At 38.9% G+C, this 24,083-nt stretch overlaps 2 protein-coding genes across 6 annotated transcripts in view; one reads left to right on the plus strand and one right to left on the minus strand.

The window, feature by feature from the left end:
* Nucleotides 1-14,808, minus strand: part of acsl1a (acyl-CoA synthetase long chain family member 1a) — a 24,698-nt gene extending 9,890 nt beyond the window's left edge. For 2 of the 5 annotated variants that reach the window (XM_044189142.1, XM_044189144.1), the window contains exons 1-5: nt 6,045-6,194; nt 3,288-3,494; nt 1,712-1,826; nt 1,543-1,607; nt 1,330-1,431 (exon numbers count right to left, since the gene is read on the minus strand). In XM_044189142.1, the coding sequence (XP_044045077.1) occupies nt 1,330-1,431; nt 1,543-1,607; nt 1,712-1,826; nt 3,288-3,482 (477 nt within the window). In that variant the 5' untranslated portion in view covers nt 3,483-3,494; nt 6,045-6,194. Of the gene's footprint in view, nt 1-1,329; nt 1,432-1,542; nt 1,608-1,711; nt 1,827-3,287; nt 3,495-6,044; nt 6,195-14,665 lie in introns of those variants that run through there. The other 3 variants (XM_044189143.1, XM_044189146.1, XM_044189145.1) reach the window with 3 other exon arrangements.
* Nucleotides 14,809-21,264: 6,456 nt separating this feature from the next.
* Nucleotides 21,265-23,563, plus strand: helt (helt bHLH transcription factor). Its single transcript, XM_044189158.1, has 4 exons — nt 21,265-21,426; nt 22,021-22,125; nt 22,277-22,373; nt 22,652-23,563. Exons 1-4 carry the CDS (start codon nt 21,400-21,402, stop codon nt 23,122-23,124), a joined length of 702 nt encoding a protein of 233 aa, XP_044045093.1. The 5' UTR covers nt 21,265-21,399; the 3' UTR covers nt 23,125-23,563.
* Nucleotides 23,564-24,083: the final 520 nt, after the last annotated feature.

Here is a 24,083-nt window from a genome sequence, read left to right on the forward strand (position 1 = left end):
CAGTTGGTCTCAGTTGAACATGCTGTTGTTGCTAGTAGCAACCACTACTGGCACAATCCCACAGCAGTTTACATCCACCATTTTATCACAACTGTGACCAAGTCAATATATTTTATCTACTAAACATAGAGCCATTATTGGGTCGTTATCTGTAGGTTCTCTTTTAATTGCAGCTGTTTTGTGATTGTTAATCTGTGATTCACTGTCCAGGGTGTACCCTGCCTAAGGCCCAAAGTCACTGGGATAGGCTCCAGTCACCCGCGACCCCCTAACGGGGACCAAGCGGTAGAAAATGGATGGATGGATGGATGGAATCTGTGATTTGTTTCTTTAGTTTTTCTGCGATCAGTTGACTGCTAATCGAGCTGTCTGAGGCTAATGTTTTGCTAACATAATATTCTGAGTCAACCATCAATTTAACTTAACGTTACTGTTGGGCTAACGTATGTATTTTAACTTTTTTTTTTTTTTTTTACTTGTACTCTTGTGGACTGTGTATGTTTACTTGATTTACTAGACTGTGTTGCACTTCCTATGGAAACTTAATGTTGATCTTTCACTGGTGAAAGTGCACTATGTTTACATTATTATAGTTTGCTAGCACATTCACTGTAAACTTATTTATTATTGGATTTACTGGAAATGTTTACAAAATAATATTTAAAAAGGAGTTGTTTCAATCTATGGTGAAAGTAGGAGAAGAAGGACAAGATGCAATAGCCAGGTTTCCATCCAAATGTAGAGCAAATTTTAAGAAAAGGTAAATGCAAAAAAAATGCTAATGAATGTGCGTGTCCCTCCAGGTACCTGGTGGTACTAATTCTCCTGTCAGATGGCATTAATCAATCGCAGAAAAAGAGGGCACAACAAGATGATGTATTGACAAAAGCGCCAGTCAAACCTCTAACGGTGGAAAATAATATGGAAAATGTGATATTTCTGTTTGTTTCATGTATTAATGTAGAGGAGCGTTACAGTCTCCTCATTGCTCCACACAAAGTCTCCTCAGTGGAGCAGAAGCTTCAGTGGATGTTTAAGTCACATGCTTCATGTACGTCATGATTTATTTGCTAACTCTGTTTCCATTGCACTTTGTTGCATTTTGCCTTTATCGATACGGCAAGTTTTCCACCTCAGCCAAGCGTAACAACTTTTTGCAATATTTTTGCAATACATTTTACATCCAGCTGTTTCTATGCGCAAATTGAATATGTGCATAAAAACAGGTGGATAGAAATGCACCTAATTGCTGTAATTCTGTATTAAAGGCTGTATAGTGGAGCGGCACCTGATTATCAGACTGAATTCATTTGATGCCATTTGTTGTACCTCTGGCCTGTTCTGAGAAAAGATGCCAATGAACTTGTTTCCTGTGTGGGAGTGTCCTTTGTGAAGAAGAGCAGAACCGATGTGCTCCGCTCTGTCTGCCACCTGTGCAAAACAAAAACAAAAGTCTGTTTTTTAAATGTATTGTGACTCGGCTAGTTGTGTATTGTGGACAAGCGGAATGTTAGATTTCCATGTCTGTGGTCCACGTCTCACCTCTCTATAAGACTGCCACTCATACGGCTGGTTTGGTTTCCTCGATCCTACACAAGGTCCATTATCTGAGAAGGAATTAAAGCTCACTTTTCTATACATTCACTGGAAGAATTGTAATCTTAAGTCTTCACAGAGTCTCATATTTAACCGATACAAGATTTACACTCACTTGATACTCTCAGCCCTCGTAGGAACACCTCATATATTGTGCGTGCATCGCTGTAGTAGTATGTCATTTGCTCGTTGCTGTCGTTCAGTACTGACCTTCTTGCACGTTCTCCATCCTACGCGAAAAAAATAACAGTTATGAGCAGCACTGAACAAACCTCCCACACCTATACAACATGACACATTACAATATTTCTCTAATCGTGAGCACAAGTGAGAAGATTGAGAAAACAGATTTATTTTGAACGTGTTCCTCTGTGATATTCTGATAACCACACAAACATGGATCCTGTATAATACACGATGCAGCAGTTGTAGTTTGAGCTGATATGTGCAATGGGGGAAATAAGTGGGACAAAGGAAGCACTAGTTGGTGCAAGCCATGTATGCTCAGCAGAGTTAGGAATTTTGATTATCTTTATATGACTCAACTAGTTCCCAGTTAAGGTAGGGCAAAAATCAAGGTTCTTTATTTTCTCCTTCCTCTGTTGCAAGCAATGTACTCTTGCAATTTCAGCCTTTGTGGAGTACACGTCAAAGTTTTATGTCTACTGACTCGATCGTGATGTTTCAAATTGAAATTAAATGAGAGATATTTGCATATGTCATTACCACGGTTACAACTATACACCATGACTACCCTGGACTAACAACTCTGCACAGCTGGATCTTAAATTGTTGCTAAACTTGTTACCAAGTCAGGCCTTTTGTTGAGTGGTTCTTGTCTCCTGAAGCATTTGAAAGAACCAATATGTTGGGAATAAGGTACCACTTTCTAATAGGGCACCCTTTATGAAAAGTTTATAAGTTGCAACTAATGGCTTAATTAATGGTCAATACATTGTTTACTAATGCATTATAGATCAGTTATCAGTCATTTATAAGAATGACCATTGGGTTGCCTGGTAATGAAAAATCCCTTTGGCTCTGCTTTATCCTTGCTAGTTGGTAACAATACAGATATACATTCATACACTTTCTAATATGTTTGCAGTTAATGTTAATAAGTCATTAATTAAGGGTTTTTAATCCATCAGGTGTGCAGTTGTAAATAAGATGATCAGTGGTCAACGGTCCGTGAATTAAACAGGTAGCTGAAAAGAAAAAGCAAGTGTCCTGTTGGAGAAGGATAAACTTTTTCACAACCCAAAAAAGTTGTTCTTATACAATAAGAACTAATAAACCATTAGAAAGGGTGCCTTATTAGAAAGTGGAACTGGAATGATAAAAAACAAATATCAATAAAGCCCACTTTACCAGCACAGCTGACTTTAACTAGTCTGAGATGAACTTTTTAGCACTTCAAATGTCACAAGGAGTAAGGATGTTACAGAACTTCACCAACTTCAGCTGGAGAGGATCCCATTAACATTCCTGCTGAATGAGATCTGCTGTCTAGCTTTCTTTTGCATTCCAGTAGTTGCATCAAGCTTCAGTTATTCCTCTAACACATGGCATTACAAGACAGTGGATGGACAGATAAATCATTTATTTCTGTGTTGTAGGATCCCCATTGCATGAATTCATTTAGGACATTTGATATTACCGTAGTTAAGAAAGGAAAAGAGATCACTTACTGGTATTTCCACTGACTGCAGGTCAAGGTCACAGGGTGGTGGGAGGGCTTTCGGCCGGGTGGCAAACCAGTAGGTGGTGATGGCAGCGAAGGCGCCCATGCCCATGAGTGCATTGGTGGGCAAGCCGCGAAGGTACTGCCGAAGATCATCCAGCTCGGGAATCCGCAGCTGTCTCAGGACTTCCTGAGCCTGCATGACTGTTCTGCACTGACCCCGCAGGGAAACAGGGAGACAGGAACATTACATTTGGAAACATTTAGTCTTAATTCTGCACTTTTTCTGCATGTGTGTCTTTTGATCCAATTAAACTCAGAGATATGTTTGGAAAATATCAGTTTCATTTGAAGATAAAATAGAGTTCCTTAAGGATGTAGTGATACAGCAGGATGTGGTATTTCATCTTTTTATGAATCAATCAATTTTAGACCTTTGCACAGCAACATGAGAGCCCCGTTTAAACTGAAGAATAGTGATCCCATTCAGAGTTGCAGCCAATTTGTCTGTCAACATGCTCACAACTGCAAACTATCCATTAAAGATTATTTTTAATTATTATTATTTTTGTCTTTCCTTGTCTTAACATTATAGTAAATTGAATATTTGTAAGTTTTGGACTGATGGTTGGATTTCCTCTGGAAATTGTGATGGGCATTTATAACAGTTTTCTGATGTTGTATAAACCAAACAAGTAATTAATTAATCGAGAAAACTACCTGCCGATTAATCGATTACCAAAATAATCGTTAGTCGCAGCCCCAACATTCAACAAAGGTCCCTGGCCAGAATCGGATGGCCACATGTCAAAAGGTGATCACAAGTCACATCGTTTTGTAGTATTATTTCTTATCTTAGACTTAAGCAAAGTTTAACGCAATACAGCACTGGTATGAATACTTCTGGAACAATGACATAATAAGAACAGAGATGCATACAGTATAAAACCAAAATAAAGCTTCAAGGATAAATCCACAGTGAATTATACGGTGTGATATATACAGAGCCTTTTGATTCAGTGATGATCCACCACTTCAGCGTTTCCGTATTTGATTATTTGGCTCAGGCAATTTTAACACCTGCCTTCCAGTTTTCAGATATATCAAGTGTTTGATATCTCAAATCTTTTTACATAATAACAATTAAGTTTCATTAGGCCCTTCTAACCGCAGAAGCCTTAGTTTTAAAGATCTGAACACTATGCCCGTCAACATAAATAGGTCAGAAATTAAAACACTCTAATTAGTTTTTTTGATACACATCATTCATTTATTTTTTTAGAGGTATCTCATGTTTTCTTCTCATTCCATGTTCAGCTATTCTTGTTTTATGCCCTCCTTTCAAAGTAGTCTATAAGCTCTCGGCCATTAGATGAGCGATATACTGTATATAAAGATGATCATTAAAGTGAATCATTCAAGTAAATACTAGCAGTAATGCGTTGTTTAAAAGAACAAGAAATTTCCTTGAATGAGAAAAGAACCTTTTTATTGACTGCGTCCTCTGTTTTACAAGATCTTGAATAAGCTTTCTTTGAGCTGTCTTTATGTTTAAAGTCCATACAATTAAAAGATGGAGATTGTTTTCAAAGACAAACCTGTAACATAAACTCAAACGGTTAAGAAATACGCTGCTGAACAACAAGGATTTGTATGTTTGCCATAGTTTTTGTTCTGCACTTCCATAAATACAAAAGGAAGATGTGCTATCCTATTCAACAGCTGTGCACTTGGAAACAAAGACACAGGAAGGAACTATGACTCCACACACATTTTCAGATCACAAGCCTCCACGGAGCTATAAGGACACAACTACAGAGACTGTACACTCACTCTGCACTGAACACTACTTATGTCTGAAGGGAAGTGAGGCTTACTGGTCTGGATGTTTTAGAAATAAACTCACTGGGCTGAAACCTTCAAAGTCCTAGATATATGGCGGTTCCACTAAAATTTGAATACACTAGTCAAATGATAGCCAGAACCATCTGTGCCGTCTAATTACATGTTAATGTAAAAAGCAAATTAGATGAGCCTGTGGCAAGAAAGACCCATTTTAACTCACCAGCTAATCTATCTAACCAGCGATTACTTTTCAATTATTACATCTGAATATAGAAATACATTAATTAATAACTCACTCTTTCAAAATGTTTTATTTTTCTTTCTTTTCAAATCACAGACCGGGTGGCTTTATGTGCATAATGTTCAACTCATTTGACCTCTAGATTAGTCGGTAACAATCCTGTAGGTAAACGGACAAGTGCACAACCACCACAGAGGTAACAATTGACTTCTCACCTACTTCTATTATTAACACAGAGCCCATGACAAATGGGACAAGTGCCAACTGGGACAAAGTATTGTAGAAAAGCTGCCAAACAAGCTACTTTTCTTTAATTGACTCTTAATGGCAACTTAAGTGCAGTAAATTGTTGAACGTGCTGAAAGATCAAAAGAGATCAGTGATAATCTCCTTTATTTTTTTATTCAAATATCAAAACAAAGAGTACTGGCAATGTTCATTAAAGCTATTCAATTCTATTGGTTTAAAAAACAAAACAAAAGAAAACTCCACATTAAACCTTGCAAATGCTCCACTAAGTCGTACAGGCGGAACTATTAACCACTTTGAAAAAGACAAGCAATGATCAGACCACTTCTATGTCAGCACCAGGACAAACTTAAATGCAGCTAAATGGATTTTCAAAAAGTTCAGCACTGGTTATTGACAAATTAAAATATAATAAATCACTATACTCACAGTCCCGCAGTGTGTATATGAGGAAAGGTAGAGACTGTGTCCAGAGGCAGAGAAGTATAGTTATCTGAAAGGCCCTTTGCTGCAGCAGTTGCTATTAGAAGGACTCACTGACCTCTAATAGACCTCTGGGGTTCTCACAACTATGAATAGCAGAAACACGCCCCTTTCAAACAGCAACACAGACGCATGAGGCACTGCCAGCCACTCACTGGATAGCAATTCAAGTAACCCATAGAAGACACATCTACTGTCATAATCTTTTTGTCCTTGTGAAAAAAAAGAATGTGAATTACAAATGGCTATCAGGTGTGCACTTGTCTGCGAGTAAAACTAGTTTAAAAGTAACGGTGGCCACAAATTCATTGAGACTGATTCAGTATGAACTAAGCCCTGACCTGAGCCATTCAAGCATTTTTCAGTAATGTTTATTCAAGACAGAATGACCAATATCTTATCATACATTATCTGGACACAGTGTGTGCAGTTCTTGTGTTGCCGAGCGTCCAAACTGGTGAAACCAGTCGAACAAAGAATTACGCATCAATTACAAGGTCTGTGTATTCTACATAATAGATTTGTTGACAAATTCCCCTATTTTTGTCCTGATATCCCAGAGTATGTGAGCACTAACACTGACTAAACTGACACACACACACAAACCTGAGTGCAGATTCCTTGGAGTCTAAGATGGATAATAAGTCATAATTTCCAGTTTATTTACCACAGTTCAGACAATCTACACCTTATTTTCCTGCATTTTCAACTGAGACAAATGAAAACTGTGGGTAATATATGGAAAATTTATATTTGGCACATATTATACATTTCCTGCTTAAGTTGTCCGCTACAACAAAGACAGTGTAAAAAGTAGCAAGTCTGAGAGCGAACTAAGTGTAGTCAGCTGCGACTGTAACAAACAAAACACACATGGATGTTTTTTCTGGAGTGTAACAGAAACGTGTATTACAATGCTGAAATGTAGTGGTGGGTGGTATGGATAAAATCCTATTGTAAATCCTTTCATGGTATATGTACTTTTATGTCATGATATCAAAACATATATAGCGATATAGACAGTTTTCTGAATATTATCTGGATTTTATGGATACAGTAACTAGATATTAATGTCAGTTTTTGGTTAATTCAGCAAATTAAAATAAAACAAATCAAGGTATTTCATCACATTGATGCAAAAATCCACTTTTGCCATACAGCAGTCCTGCTCATTGATTTGGCCTAATACACCCAGAGATATTAAGGGGATAGACACCGTGGTATTAACTGTAATCTCTGACGAAAGAATTTATCGTTAAATCACCCATCCCTACTAAAATCAACAGAAATATAATCAATGATTTTTTTTTTAAATTAATCATCTAAGTGATTTATCAAATTACAAATTGGTTACTTACAGTTTTAGAAATATTAGGATTTGCTTGTGTTTCGGTTTGCTAACAAACAAAATTTGAAAGCTATTTATTAAATAAAATTATTTTCATTATCGATAATCTGCAGATATTTTTTAGATTAATATATACCATTAATCTTAAAATCTTGTTTTGTCTGATCAAAAGTCCAAAACCCAAAAGGTATTCAGTTTATTGTTATAAATGACAAAGAGAAGCAGCAAATCCTGCCATTTGAGAAGCTGGAACCTGAGAATGATTGCTCACTGAAACGATTAATCGATTACCAAAAGTATTTGCACATTATTTTTTATGTCGATTGATTAATCGACCAATCGTTTCAGCACTACAACATTTGCAATTTTAACACATGACTTGGTCTCTGGAAACCCCTCTCTCAGTTTTTTTTTGGTATTTGTCCTGATTTTTTTTTTTTTTTTTCATTTTACAGACTAAATAATTAATCAAAAGAGTAATTAATAGATTAGGCGATAATTAAAATACGGTTTAGTTGCAGCTCTACTCTGTGAGTGCGTCTGTCTGTCAGATGGCCAACAGCAGGGACGTGTCATTGGTGTCCTGCTTGGCTGAGAGTAGTTGAAGGCAAAAAGTAATCCTACAACCCGCCACCCACCCCCACCACCACCACCACCACCACCACCACCTCTACTCTCCATACTTGGCCTGGGAGGACGACAAGCCAATGGCAAAGCCAGCTTGTCAGTCACCCCACACCCAAGCGCACACAAGACATTGGGAAAAAAAAAAGAGGGTGAGAGGGGAGGGAGAGCAGCTGGTTCATTTGACACATAACAGAACATCAGTTGGCAGCAGCCTGCAGCTTGAGAGCAGACTACAGCTGTAGTTTTGAAACAGTCACCCGAACCACAGCCAGGAAGTTACAAAAACCAAACACATGGTTGGGTCAGTCACACTTGATTTCCTCATAAAATGTTCATCTTCGGAAGAGAAAACCAAAAGCAGTGTGATAGCGAGCAGCTCGTCGTTCAAGTGTTGAGCGTCAGGTCAGATGATTTAAGGTCATTATTACAACCTTATCACTGGAGGATTAACTACAATTAGTAGATTAATCGATACATGGGGCTGTAGTAAGAGAGATACTCAACATTTAGAGAGTTTGGAGGGCGGTGCCTTTTTAGACCTTCTAAAACCAAAGCACAAAAATCTGAGAAATGTACTAAACAGCGTTTGTCTGCGCTAATGTAAGATTCATTAGATCATTAGCATGTCCAGCTAAGTAGCTTACAACCTACATTAGCAACTTTCAAAGCGAAGAAGCACATCATATGTAAGAACGACATAATAGTCTGATCTTAATTTTTTTCTTTTCATACATATATTACTAGGACTAACGAGCTCTACACTGTAATACAAGAACAGTGCTGTTTCCTGGGACATTTAGCTTTAGCCTCAGTCTTTTAGTACGGTGTCATGCATGTAGCCATCATGTGCATATGGTTTACCAGATTCTCATGTTCAAACGAGTCGGCTGGAAACATTAAAAAGTCACCCAGAAACAGTGTTTTCAACCAACTCATGGAGCTAACGTAAGCTAGCTACAGCTGATAAAATCCGCCAGACATTTATCCTTATATCTGGCAAAATCGATAAACGCCGGGTGGGAATGAAAAGCTGCTTATTGTCTAACTCCATTTGAAAACAAGGATCCATTGTTTCAAAAATTACCAAGAAGGTAAATCTTGTAAACTGCCTATGCTGTGCAAGAATGGAAAGCTTGACAGGCGTAGCAACAGTAACTAAGTGAGAACTTTTGTCTTATGTGATTGTTAACAGAGTATCTTTGCGTCTTGGACTATAACCTGCACAGGATAAGCAGGTATAAATAATGGGTTAGTAGGCTACAGTGTCTTCAATTTAGGCATAGACTGGACATTTTGGTAATTTAAACAACATGTGGAAGTTTATGGTTATAACAACATACCAACTCATGTTAGAGGGAGAAATGTGCCTTGTTTTAATGAGAATCTGTATAATAACGAGAAGGTTTTGTGATATAACAAGTTAAAATTATATATTGTTATAGCAAGAAATGTTTCTTGTAGGTGGAATCATTAGGTATGAAGAGAGAAAAAAATGTCATAAATGACATAAGATTATATGACATAAAAATATCTTGTTATAATGTGAAAAGGATTTCATTAAAATGAGAAACTGAGAACATTCATTTTTTTAGATTAATGGATGACAAAAATGATCGTTGGTTGCAGCCCTGTTGTCATGGTAATCTGTAAATCAATGGCTCCTCCACATCCGTGTTGTATGTCAATGATTGTTTCAGATTTTCTGCTTAATATAGCTCACTAAAGAGGAAGTACATGACCATTTTTCCAACCTGAAACCAAACGTCTTCAAATGACTCCTATGAAACTTGAAAAAAACAACAACAAAAAAACCCCAGGCACATTACAACAGGACAAGCGGGTGCAGTCTAAATTTCTTCAAACTTGAATACAACTAACTGATTTGTACACAAGTAGAAGCACATACAGTGGTTCACTATTGATTCTGTTCTAAAAATGCAAAATGTTGACATCTGAAATTCACATGTTAATGACTTATTGGATCTCGTTGTTGGATCTGCTTCAATCCAGCTGTCAATACCTCATTGATAATTCAATGGATTTGCAGATAATAGAGTACACCCAGAGGGAAGTCATCTAAACAGATGAGTCAATATATTCTTGTGTGTGAGGATGATCCAAGGCAACCGATGGGCCTCTTTTTCATGATTAGTATGGCGGATGAGCAACACTCTAAACGCAAGTTGTAAAAGCATGAACAAGAAGAGACTATTTAAACCCTCCCAGTGCACATGTGCTGAATGTGGCGGGCCAGATAACACGCAGCAACAAGTCACAGAGAAATATGGTGACGACTGCCTATCACTGCACGGCTGCTGGATGGTTTCAGTGTGACTTCTTTCATCAGCTATAACCCTCTGCCTGACTCGTGTCCATCCTCCTCCAGTCACATTTAACCCTGGTTTTAGGACACAAAGGCTGACCTTGCACAAGACAACCAGGCTCAAGACTGCAGGTCCCGACCTCCCTGATAAAATTGCACACTCCCAGTCACGTGGTCTCACAGTGGAGAAATATATGGGGAAAGGAGGGTGGAGGATGGGATTTGTAAAGTGGAACAAAGGTCACACACCCGTCAACAGCTACCAGCACAGCATCAGGACACATAACCTCTACACTGCAGGTCAAAGAAAACATACTGTCATTTTGAAACTCATCCAATCAAACTTAAAAGGTGCCCTTTGGATTTTTCTTCTTAAACAAAAATTTTGCTTAGATTCATTTTGTCACAAAAACACATTGTGCGTATCCTCACAAATGTGTCGAATGCATTTCCTTCCTCATAAAACATTTGCAAAGCTGATTTATTTTTATTTTTTTTACATTTTAACATAGTGCATTCGTGGTTGCATTGCTACACTTCTTTATGCATCACCACCACAAACTGTCCATTAGCGAAATAGCATGAAACCATCAGCAGGAACATGTATCACGACCTTGTGTGCATGAACAAAGTGGGGAACCACTCATACAAACATTGCTCCATAGAGCTACTAGTGGTCAGAAACTAAACAGGGTACCTTTAAGCCTTTTGCTCTTCCTCTGAGGTGTTGTAGTGACTTTGAATAAATTGAAAAACTCCAGCACACTGTATTTACTTACTGCTAGTTTTTCACTTTTATTCAAGTTCTGCTGCCATACAACTAGGCTGCAACAATTATTTTCATTATAGACACATTTGCTGATTACTTTCTTGATTAATCATTTAGTCTATAACATTTTTATGAAAGTAGTGAGAAATGCCACAATCACAGTACCTTAAACCTAGCATGACGTCTTATTGCTTGTTTTGTCCAACCAACATTCCAAAACCCCAAAATATTGAGTTTACTATCACATAATCCAAAGAAAAGCAGCAAATCCTCACAACTGAGGGGCAGCTGGAACTAGAGAATGTTTGCCATTCTTGCTTGAAAAATAACAATTAATTATCAAAATAGTTGCCGATTATCATTCTGTTGATTAGCTCATTGATTAATCAACTAATCGTTTTATCTATAACTCACCTGTCACAGGTGTGCAAAGATATAGGCTAGTTTTTCAGTAGCCATGCTAGATGAAAAGAAGAGGTACTTTTGGTGTTACCCCAGTAAACTATAAGCACCTGAACAAACATTACACTCAATAAAAGTAATATGAAGCAGGACTACATTGTTGACTGGATGAGCTGAAATATACAAAATGGTTCGAGCTTTCCATCATCATATTCTGGGGTGAATTACTTTTTTTAACTGCACATTATTTTCCCAGAATGGGATGATTTCTTTTAACTGGATGATATTTTCCAAGATGTCCCACTGGAAAATCATTTGGGAGAAACAGTAATTCATTCTTCTGTTAACGCTCCATGCAGAAGCATGATAATTTGAGGCTGGTTTGTTAAGCCAGATGCTCAACTTCACTGCTCTCACATGATTCTTTTAAATTCAATTAGTCAGTCAGTGACATCAGGAAAAGTTGGTGGGATGATGTTTCTAGCTGAAATTCCTGCTTTAAAAAGGCCCCATGTCAGGGCTGCTCTTGACTGTTGTGTAAACATCAGGCAAACAGGCTGTTACTGGTGTTCTCAAATGTCCAAAGCAAAGTGACGACAGTCAGTCAGTAAAACTAAATCACAAAACCACAAAGTGTCCCTCTGTTTGCTCTAATGAAAGCTGCTCCTGTACTCAAGGGCAAAAACACATGACAGAGTCTGCATGGTCACTTTACTATCATCCCATGTGATGACTGACTGATTTAAATGTTCAGTTAATATCTGCTTCAACATCCTTTACTTCATTTTAGAGCAGGTTGGGGCTCCCAAACTTGTTCATAATACAAAAAGTTTCTGAGCATCATCTGACTGTGACTTCCAGTCTGCGAGTTTCTGTTGTGTGACTCGGCTTTAAGAGGAAATTACAGAAGCAGTCTGACCTCTGATCTGAATAACGGTCGTCTCTCTAATGTATGCAGTGTAGCTTGAAGAACCATAGCAATGTGTTTGCAAGCTAAGTTGGAGATGTTTTAATGTACTTTTGCTACTGTTCAGAAAGCCAATTGTTTCCATTTATTTCTCAAAGGGTTAAAAAAACTGCTTGAGTTGGGTAATCCATCCCAGTAAACAACAAGTCTGCATTCATTTTTGTCAGTGTTACATTATCTTTGTGTAGTAACACAGTTTAAGTGCAGATATAAGTAAAAAGTAACAAGAACAAGTAACAAGAAATGATAGTACAGATGTGCCAAAAATATGAGCGCCTAAGTCTTTTGTTGCATGCCATTCCCCATCTTTCTCTCTCCCCTCCTGTCCTGTCATTTATCTACTGTTAACTCTCTAATAAAATGTCCACCTGAGAGCACTGACAAGTTTAGTTAAAGTTTTTTTAAAGGAATAGTTCAACATTTTGGGTATTACGCTTATTTGCTTTCTTGCCAAGAGTTAGATAGACACTCATGTCTGTACACTAAATATGAAACTACAGCCAGCAGAAGATTAGCTTAGCTTAGCATGAAGACTGAAAACAGGAGGAAACAGCCTGGCTCTGTCCAAAGGTAACACAATCTGCCTACCAGCACCTCCAAAACTAATTAACACTATGTATCTTGTTTGTTTCATCTGCACAAAAAACAAAGTGTAAAAAAGACAATTTGCTGTTTTACAGGGGGTTATGTGCTGCACTATTTCTCGGTTGGGGCCAGTAACTTCATGGAGTCTCCCCTGGTTGCCTGGCAACTGTTACCGACCAAGAAATAGAGAGCCACAGTGAAATCCGAACTTCCGGGTTTTGTTCCAGGAGTAAGAAAACCTCATTTAAAATCTCATAGACATTGGTAACTACGCTAATAACTAAAAATACAGCCTTGGAACTGAGCCTTGTTCAACAGTATGTCTCATGGCTCGCTTCATATGTTTAGATAAGGACAGTAGTTTTTTGAAAAACAATCTAATATCCTTGTTTATTCAATACTTGCCTGCCATGCCAAACTGACTAACAAAACATGATTTCTCAGAAACAAGGTTGAAATAATTCAAACTGGTGGCCATAAGATAAACCTACAGTGTTGTTACATCACCCAGGAGAGTCCTGTGTTTCTATGTTAAGTAACATTTAGGATATTGTTTAAAGAAATAAATACTCACAGAACCACTAACTTCTCCCACTTTGCAACTCTATATTCTTGCATAAAACAGGAGATTGTCATTTTTTTAAACTATTTATGGTACATAAAAAAAGAACATTGGCTGATATTGTTGTCAGATTTCTCAAATATTGATATTGGTATCATCTTTAGAAAGAAATCCAGTCCTGGTCAGGCTATAATGCAGATTAATTTGAAAAGTCTACACTGTCTAAAATACTTCATAATGATAATGTAACCATGCCTAAAATGAAATTACTTCAAACTTCATGTTCACTGTTTCAAGAGTTTGCTAATAGAATTTAATATTGTATGGAAATGAATACAACTCACTGGGTGCGGGCTAAAACCTGAAAAACCACTTATAAAGTCTCCTCCTCAATGTGCTGTTGTGACTTCCTCATTTAAGTGCGCTAAGGCGGACTGGTTTGCGGTTACCGGGTCAGACACATACAGAAATAAGTTTACATGGCGGGGATGCCACGACATGCGCTCGATGATGGTGACATTGTTCCCCTTTTACACTCCATATAATCTTATCTTATTAACTAACTATCAGTGTGCAGTTACATACAAAGTAGGCCAGTCGGAGATTAGACAAAACGTTTCAAAACAAAGTATCATTTTACACACAATCAGCCCTGACGCTACGTGTCCATATCTTTTATTATTTTTATAGGATCCACTTCATACACGGGGTTCTCTGTGACACCGACAGATAGGAGAGAGGAACGCACTGACTGACCGTGCTGCCGATGTGAACATTAGGCTATGAGATAAACGGAAATTAAGATAATAATGTGGAGAAAGGATACAAAACGTGGCTTGACTCTGTATATTTTAAGGCAACAATAAGCGAAGAGCACTTTATTTTTCCCGAGGGCTCGTTAAAGCATCAAAATAACATACGAGACAGTCGAAGCTAATGAAAGATTGAATACTTGAGGCAGCGGGTGGGCTTGTTTCTACTGACCTGTGAGCGGCAGCAGATGCGGAGACTTTAAATCCTGATTCTTGAGCAAGCGGCAGCGGCGGTCTGCGTTTTGTTTATGGTGCAGCTCTCAGCCAATCGGGGGCGACCACAAGTGTTGCTTTGCTCAAACTCTGAGAGGCCAGCTGTCATTGGTCAATTATGGTTGAACACATACAACATACAATATGTGCATTATATCCGGTGCATGCTGGTGAAAAGTAACATGCAGTAGATTAGTGACAGAAGACAAATTGCTACTTTTTTCTTCTTCCACCACCATTAGTTTAGTCCAGTGGTTTCCAACCTAGGGGTCAGACCCCTCCAAAGGGTCCCAAAATAAATCTGAGGGGTCCTGTGATGCTTACTGAAATTATGAATTACGGAAACAATGTACTTTCAACTCTACTACATGTATTTAAGAGCTTTAGTTGCTAGTATTATTACTACTACCTTAACAGAAAAGTACTGTTTCCAGTAGTAGTGTTAAAGTTTCAAGTATTTCCTAAAATGAAGTTTAATTTTTAGAATTATATTGCAGCGACACGCCTTATACTTTCTTGTTTCAAGATATTCAGTTCTTTAGACAGTTTCATTTGAATTAAAAACAAGTTGAAGTAACTGCACCAACATATTTTTCACTTGTTTTAAGAAAATAAGGTTTTTAGGACCCAACTATAGCCAGAATTATCGTTATAAAATTGGGGCATTTGCACTGTCAGAGATTGAACTGCCCAACAGAAAAGTTACAATTAGATACACCTCATCCAGTTGCAACAGCAGCCACTAAGCTACTACTATCAGTAACAATTATCCAATAATCTACATAAACACTATGAAATGGTACAGTAATTTCACTTTCGATACTTTAAGTAAATTTTGCTGAAAATACTTCTGTACTTTATTACTTTTCCTTAAGTAAAGGATCTTAATACTTCTTTCCCCACTGGCCCCTTGTCCCATTTCAGATGTCTTTAAGTTGTTAGCAGTTTCACCAAAGAGACATTACTCCTCTAAACTTCTCAAGATGGTTTTGTTTATTTAACTGTGTAAAGACCAAATATGTAAAATTATCCATTATTTCACAAAAAAGGAAAAGATTAGAGGAAAAGGATGTAAGGACATAACTGTTTTTACTGTTTTATCTAGCAAGACCCTCTCTCTCTATTCATTCTCTAGCTCACTCGACCACTGCTTCTCTCTCTCTCTCTCTCTCTCTCTCTCTCTCTCTCTCTCTCTACACCAACACCACAGCCACTTGCTCGCTATCTGGCACCACTAAAAAAGTGGAGTGGACACTAAAGATGAGGCTAAAAATGTAAATAGTTCTGCTTTTGTCTTAATTAGTGTATAAAGGCTTGGCTTATACACCTATTTTATTTTCTCCGAGGCCTTGGGCTGCATGTGTGAAGAATCCATACAGGTTTTTGTGTTGAAAATGAATACAATGTTATAGATGAATTAATTCCATTTTACTTTTTCATTGGCTTTATGGTCTTATATCCATTTATGTCATTACAGCAGCAGACATATTCAAATAGCCCATGATGTCCTGCAAAAAGTTATATTTGAATAATATATGCTGAACAGTTAATGGCAAAATAAATACCTTTGAAGTCTGGAACAGCCTTTGCGTGATGCTTTTCCTCTTGAAATCTTCAACGTGGCTGTGGTAGTAGATATGCTAATGGAACCATGTACTGTCTTAATCTGGAGTACCCTCACGATGAAGTACTCATATTATAAATTTCTGCAGAGGGTCATCATGAAGATAAAACCTGACCACTGCTCAGCTAAAAAACAAAAAAAAAACAAAAGCAAACCCTAAACACACAAGAAAGTGAATGAGAGAAAGAAAAAAGGATGTACTAAATAGAAGTAAAACTAGAACAAAGAAGGCAGCAGCACAAAAAGAATATGCAGCAGCAAACAAGGCAGTTAAGACAAGTGTCAGAAGGGACAAAAACAAGTACACCGAGGATTTAGCACAGCAGGCAGAGGATGCAGCAGGAAAAAACTATCTGAAGGAACTTTATCTAACCACAAACAAGCTCACCAGCAAATTCAAACAAGCACAAGTACACATTAAGGACACTAAAGGTACACTCCTCACAACCAAGAAGATCAACTTCAGAGATGGACTGAACACTTTAGAGAGCAGCTCAACAGACAGCAGAGATTCCTCCATCTCCAAACCTGCTCGTGAGACACTTTGGAAACTGGTGGCGCACTATGGCATCCTACCGAAGTGCATCAGCATCAATAAGAGCACCTACTGAGGGATGCTATGTCGAGTCCTTCATGAAGGATGCCCATCAGAGGCCTTCGAGGTCCTGACTGGCGTGCGACAGGTATGTTTGCTCTCACCCTTCCTCTTCCTCCTCTGCATAGACTGGATCATGAACCAAGTTACCAACAACAGCAGAACCGGCATACAGTGGAGCCTGGCCGAACAGCTAGAGGATCTAGATTTTGCTGACGATATAGCACTACTTGCACAAACTCACCAACAGGTGCAGGACAAATCATACACAAGCTTAAGATTAACACATCCAAAACAAAAGTCATGAGAATCAATAACAAGAACAATGCACCAATAATCATAGATCATAACCAACTATAGGAGTCAGACAGCGTTACATACCTTGGAAGCATAATTACTGTGGACGGAGGAACGGAGGAAGCTGTCAAAGCCTAAATAACATCTGGAAAACAAAAAACCTTGCACCAAACTGAATTGTTTTAACATCAAATCCATTCTGTTGTACAGATCCGAAACATGGAAAATTACCACCAACATACTCAACAAACTACAGCCTCCTGGGAGTCTACTGGCCAGACACTATCAGCAACATCAGCCTGTGGGAGCGCACCAAGCAAGAACCTGTAGAACTTCAAATTAGGAGAAGGAAGATGAGCTGGATAGGCCACACACTCAGAAGACAAAATAAATCAATCATCAAACAGGCATTAACATGGAACCCTCAAGGCAAGAGAAACAGAGGAAGACCTTGAACCACCTGGAGAAGCCTTAATCTCTTGTTCCGCGCTTCTTCTCCAGGTGGTTCTAGTCTGACTGAAGCTCCTTATCTCTAAAATCTCTTCCAGTGAACAGCCCAATGCAGTTTCCAAAGTGTACCACCGGAGGGAGCCGTTTTGTGCTTTAAAAGAGATGACAGAGCTTTACAGGGCCAGCATTTATTTATAAACACATTTTTAAAGACTTTAAATCCTTTCAGACAAATTGCAGTGTTGCAAACAGCCCTGCTAAACATGCGTTTATCAGGAGTCAGTGGTAAAATAGTGAGTTTTAAGAAATCTTTTGGTATTTCATATTGTAAAGCATTATTCCTGTGAATGGGTTTATATTGTTCCTTTTTTCATCTCCCAAGATACAAAATCATTGTGATATCCCTGTAATTACTTAAGGAGTTTATAGTGATATATAATAGTTTTCCCCTCTCATGGTTACAAGCTTTAATGAGTAAAACTTCAGCCTCTGTTGCCGCTGTATTTGTTTTTCAAAGGGGCCTGTAGCTGCTGAACCATGTTGTCTGAACTCAGCTTAGATCATTTCCACGGGCTCAATGGGGACCGTGTGAACTGCTGCAGTTCAGGCTGAGGGTGGCGCACCAAGCCAAAGGATTGTGTCCGGGACCCTCAGAGGTCACCACGGGTCACAGCGCAGCGCCTGACAACACACACAGAGTCCACACAGGCTGCTGCTGCTGCTGCTGCACACTGAGCTGCTGTCACAAATTAGGCGCGGCTGGAGGCTTGTTTATGTTTTCCTGTAACGGGCCGGTGTACAGACGTTATAGAGATACCACCGGGGATTAAACATAAACGAAAGGACGACAAAGTCACCTCTAATTCACTGATCAGACACACTGTTTAGTCCACAGTCATATTCTAGAGGAATGTGTGTGTGTGTGTGTGTGTGTGTGTGTGTGCATGTGTGGGGGAGTTTGCAATAGGCCAATAAGTTTTGTTTGTTTGTTTGTTTTGTTTTTTTCATGCAGAAACAAAAGCTTCTCTATTGAACAAAAAATAAATAAATGTAAAAAATGCAGGATTTGGCTACAACAGTAAACGTTAGTGATAAAAACATGTGCAATACGTTAATTCATTCTAATTACAGAATATTCTGTTAGTGCTGCAACTATTTGCGAAATATCAAACAGTTGTGATGCTGTGGTGGTCAGCAGTTGTTTCATGTTCACGCAGATGTCACTGCTGTCACGTGATTGATTTCGGTTCAGTTGTACCTTTAACGGATCTAAATCATTTTAATATGAATATTTTCTTGCTGCTGGGCTGCATGGAAAATAGCTAAACAGTGATACATTAAACTGACTGCTGTGTTTTGGTTTACGATATTTTCCATAAACTAAAGACCTAAGCGACACCACACACTAATAACAGGACCAGTCTGAATGTACACAGAGGGAATAATGCATCGAAAATGGCAATATTGAAAGTAAAAGGGATTCATATCCCGGTTTTATTCAATCAGGTGCTGTGGCCAGGAGATCTATCTGCAGGAAATACAAAAAGGACAAAATATCGGTTATTCCCACAGTGTTTCTATAAGGTCTCACAGCAGTGAATCCTAAGCCTTAAAACTCTGTATTTCCTGTTGCAGCATATTGTTACTAAAGTGATTGTTTGTGGTTATGCTGTGGTTTTCCTTTTATAACCTATAAACCACTGTAGTTCTTTCCATTAAGAGCCCTTCATGACCGGGTTGAGTACACAGCAAGTTGCCAAAATATACATACAAAAAATATAATGTAAAAATGCGGATATGTAGCCTAGTGACTTGACAAATGATTAACTCAGAACTATAAATATAAATATATATATAAACGTATATTTATACAATCAGATAGATGCCAGACCATTTACCAAAATATTTTAACACGGAAATACAATTTTCACATCACAGTAGTATAATAAATCCTGACGCATCATTTGGCCTCGTTCTGACGCAACACTTGGCGTTACAAATTCGGTCAGCAAAAACTTCCAGTGTTTAATTCAGTTTTTGAAAAAGCAACAGCACACAAGTCCCTCCATATTTCAAAGGACAAACACATAAAAAGTGTTAAAACTGCACATTCAAGTAATTGGATTTTATGCCCCCGTCCCGCTCGCTCGCGCTTTTCTCTCCATGGTGCTCAAAAAACTCTCCAAACGCTTCAGATGTCTTGTGAGCCTTTCTTTCTCGATCTCCGCTGCTTTTTATTCTTCGACATCGCTCACAGGATCAAATATATCCAAGCACGGTGAAAGTTTCGAGATTAAAACGTTCTCAGTGGAAAAAAAAGAATCGGAGCAAACTGTTTTGGCGCATGAGAGCGGTTTGAATCTGTGAGGAGCGCACACAATAAACCTGTTGTTAACCTTGCTGTGAAAATATGTTTGAAGAAAACAGCCAATTGTTGTATGAAATGTATTCAAGTATAAAATAATGCCCTTTGTTTGGGGGGAAAAACTTCAGCAATGTGAGGGTACAAAAGTCCCCTGTGGCATTTACTAGCACCCTTTGTGCAGTTTGCGCTTTGGCGTCTCCACTTGGCGCATTACCCAGGCCCCTTTAAACGCGATTGTTTCTTTCTTTCTAATGACATTTACCGGATCAAAACATGCTGTTAATTCGATCAGAAAGCTTCACCCTTCATAACAATGGCAGTATAATTTCTCCCAAAGTTTGTTAAGTTGACCGAAATTAGGCAAATGAATAGGGGTCTCCAGGCTACCCATCTTGCAGGTGACGGGGAATAATGCGCGTTCACACCAGCTGCATTCTTCTTTATTTCTCCCTTTCTTTCACAGCATTATTAAAATTTAGGCCAATGAAACTATTCATTCGACTGAATAGACATTTTCTTATAGGATAATAGGATACAAATTGAGCCTCTCCAAAGAGTCTCCAGTGGTGGGTAACCCTCGTGTGCCAGAGGCTGCTGGAGACGCTGGCCTTGACGCAGACGACGCTCGTGTGCCAGGGCTAATCACACACCTGCCGAGGAGTCCAACAAAATAAAGAATGTAAACAAAAAGCTTGCCATCTCTCATAAAAGATGGACGTGTCACCAAGTCGTGTGAGAAACGCCGAGAACAAACGGGGGGACTCCGTCTCCAAAAGATCTCCCCTGAACTTGGCGGAACAGCCTATTAAAGGCTTACTTAATTACTCTAATGACACTGGACAGGCCTTAAAACTCGGACCGGGCTTGGATGAGAGTTAAGATCGCTTGCTGGGATTTGTAAACTGGCGATCGTGTGAGAAACGCGAGTTGGAAGAAAGAGGGTTTCTTTTTTCGCCGGCTTTGTTTTCAGTGCGCACAGTGCGCCCCGCCGGATCAGGCGATACCAACGCTCACTTCTTATTTCCCGCCTGGGTTGTTACTATGCAAATAATATTCCGAAAGTAATCACGTGTCTTTTGAACAGCCACGTGGATTAACAAAGCAGGTTTGCCCCCCTGCTAGCCCATGGCTTTAGATTTTTACTATTTCTTTAACTGATCCTAAATGCACACATTTACCCAATGCATGGCTCTAATCCCATGGAATAATTTACACCATGAATGCCAGAGTCTCTTGGACGATCCCTTTATAAGGACCATCTTTCCCCTCAAACCTCAGTCTGCTTCATCTCCTGCCAGAGCAACACATCCCTCCAACTTCCAGCTGAACTGATTTTTTAACAAGTTTGTCAGAAACTCGTCGATGGCATCTAAAATGAAAGACAGGAAGGTACGCGCTCCATGTGCGCTCTGCATTATGAGGACTTAACTATGTTGGCAACGCGGCATTTTTTATACACTTTTGAGTTACTTTGTGGAATTTTGTCTTTCAGTATTTACATCAAATATTGTTTAACTACAACTTGGAAGTCATTTTCGTGGTAGTGGAGGGGAAATCTATTGTCCACTGTGGCACGCGTTACAGGATAACTATGGCGCACTACTGAACATAGTCTATCACTTACGGAATATTTGGCAATTATAGTGTAATTAATTTGGTTACAAACGTTTACAGCACGCTGAATTTACTAAAAGAGATTTCAAACATTTCCAATAAGGCCTCAGAGTTATAGAAACTGCCCGGAGCGCAGATGCCCGCCGCGCGCTCTGGAGCAGCACAGCGCGCGGCGCGCAAAACTCTCCGGGAGTTATAGATCTCATCATCAAGTTTCCAGAATATTTCGTCGCTGCATACATTCTATTTATTTTTATTCATACCTTCCTGACTGTTGTATTTTCGTGTTTCTGACTGACAGAATAGCTGTAAATGAGTTGTACTGCATTACTTTGTGTGCTCATGTTGTCTCTCTCCCTGTTTCTACAGAGAACTCCGATCTCTCACAAAGTCATTGAGAAACGAAGACGGGACCGCATTAATCGTTGCCTTAACGAATTAGGAAAAACAGTACCAATGGCACTGGCAAAACAGGTATTGTAAAATTTGTAATGTATATGTTGTGTTAGATATTTCTTATTTATTATACAATATTGATAATTAGGAAGACATCAGCGAATGTTTATGGTTATGTAATATTTGCAGTCAAACATTTTATAATGTTGGATTTTTTATGTTTTGGTAGAATTCTGGAAAATTGGAGAAGGCTGAAATCTTGGAAATGACAGTTCAGTACCTGCGAGCGCTGCACTCAGCAGATTTCCCCCGTGGCAGAGAAAAAGGTGAGTAACCGTTTCACAGAGCTCTGACACTTTACGCATCCCGACCCCACATTTCTGTTGATAAATTGTGGGGAAATTTCTACATTGCTAATTTGGTATAAATACGTGTTATATGTGTATTTATGTAATGTTTTGTGTAACCTCACTTATATTTATACATTTTGTTGAAAGTCCAGCTTTACGCACCGGAAACAGACCACAAAAACCCGTTGCGTCAGACTTGTTTATGATTTCATATCGGCTGGGTTGTAATCACTGCTTACTTTCATTCATTCCAGGTGAATTGCTGGCTGAGTTTGCAAACTACTTCCACTACGGATACCACGAGTGCATGAAGAACCTGGTGCACTACCTGACCACAGAGGACAGGGCTGAAACCAAAGACATCAAGTACGCACGGATCCTCGCCTTCTTACAGTCCAAGTCCCGTGTGGTCACTGAGCCTGTGTTCGGCTCCGTCGGCGCGATGCCAGACCCGTCTGACTACCTCAGCCAGCTGCACTCCTCTCCGGAGCACCAAAGCCACAGTCCCTCTGACTCCGTGTACCAGCAGAGTCCGCCGGGACACTTCTCCTGGCACAGCTCGGCACGCAGCCCGGGCATCTCGTACCCAACAGTGCCGCTCTCTGCGCACACACAGCAACACGGTGGATACTTGTCACCGGTGCAGGGACTCGATCACCACTATTTCAACTTCATCGGTCACACACACAACACGTTTAGTTTGCACAGTGCGCAACACGCCATGTAAATAGTTTTGCTATGTTTTGTTGTTGTTTTAATTTATATATTTGTGATTATGGAAATAGATCTTGTACATGTTGTGAATAAATATTTCTGAGTAAAACGCAGCTTGTTTTGTCACATCATTTACGCTCGTGCGTAAAGACCTCCAAAATTACAAGCTATTACAATCATGTTCCTGTAAGAATAAAGTGCTTGGGGAAAAAAGATAAGGAGCGAGAGAAAACATTTCCAAGTGCAACTTTGTGAAAAGATGTTTTAAAATGTTCAGTCTTCAGCGAATTTATAGTGATTTTGTGATTTTGCCCTACACAAGTTGTTGAGTAGAAAATGAACTGACAGCTAAACAAGAGCTTTCATATCTTTCATATCATATGAAACAAATGTAGCCTAGTAAAATATAACTGTTTAGAGTAATTTGTCATAATAAAGTTAAAGTAAAATTATTTTGCCAAGGCAGACTGGGCTCAAACTTTATCAAAAACTCCAAAAGGCTCACTATTTGTGGTGCACTACCACTTTTTTTCCTGTTTGTCCACTGGCCTGTTTAAGGCTGATCTGTGGGTTTAATGGGTGTCATAGCAGGTTCCAGGGGGCAGACATGAGCCTGATTCCCACTGGGCCACCCACTCCTGACTTAAACAAACCTGCAGTTAACAAAACCATTGATTCACCAAACACTCCCCCTTCCTTAAAATTCAAATCTGTTACTGAACACAAAACAATTTTTTGGACCTAATAAGGGAAAATAAGTCAAGATTTTCATACAAGGCATTACTGAATGTACACAGTTTCATAATGAAGGAAAGTAATTGTGATGTGTTTTGTATAAAAAAGATGCATTTCTAGGATCTCAAAGAAGAAAGTGTCAAAACAGGATAAAAGTTGTCCTCCTTGTGAACTTTAGCCAAGTTTTACTATTTCACTGTGTTTAGGGAAATGAGGTTGACTATTCATCAGGAAGAA

Source organism: Siniperca chuatsi, linkage group LG3, assembly GCF_020085105.1.
Source record: "Siniperca chuatsi isolate FFG_IHB_CAS linkage group LG3, ASM2008510v1, whole genome shotgun sequence".
NCBI classification, from domain to species: Eukaryota; Metazoa; Chordata; class Actinopteri; order Centrarchiformes; family Sinipercidae; genus Siniperca; species Siniperca chuatsi.

Coding starts and splice junctions, on each gene's coding strand:
- helt (XM_044189158.1), top strand. CDS start 21,400: ATGGCATCTAAAATGAAAGACAGGAAG. Junction 21,427..22,020: donor CTAAAATGAAAGACAGGAAG/GTACGCGCTCCA, acceptor CTGTTTCTACAG/AGAACTCCGATCTCTCACAA. Junction 22,374..22,651: donor CCCCCGTGGCAGAGAAAAAG/GTGAGTAACCGT, acceptor CATTCATTCCAG/GTGAATTGCTGGCTGAGTTT.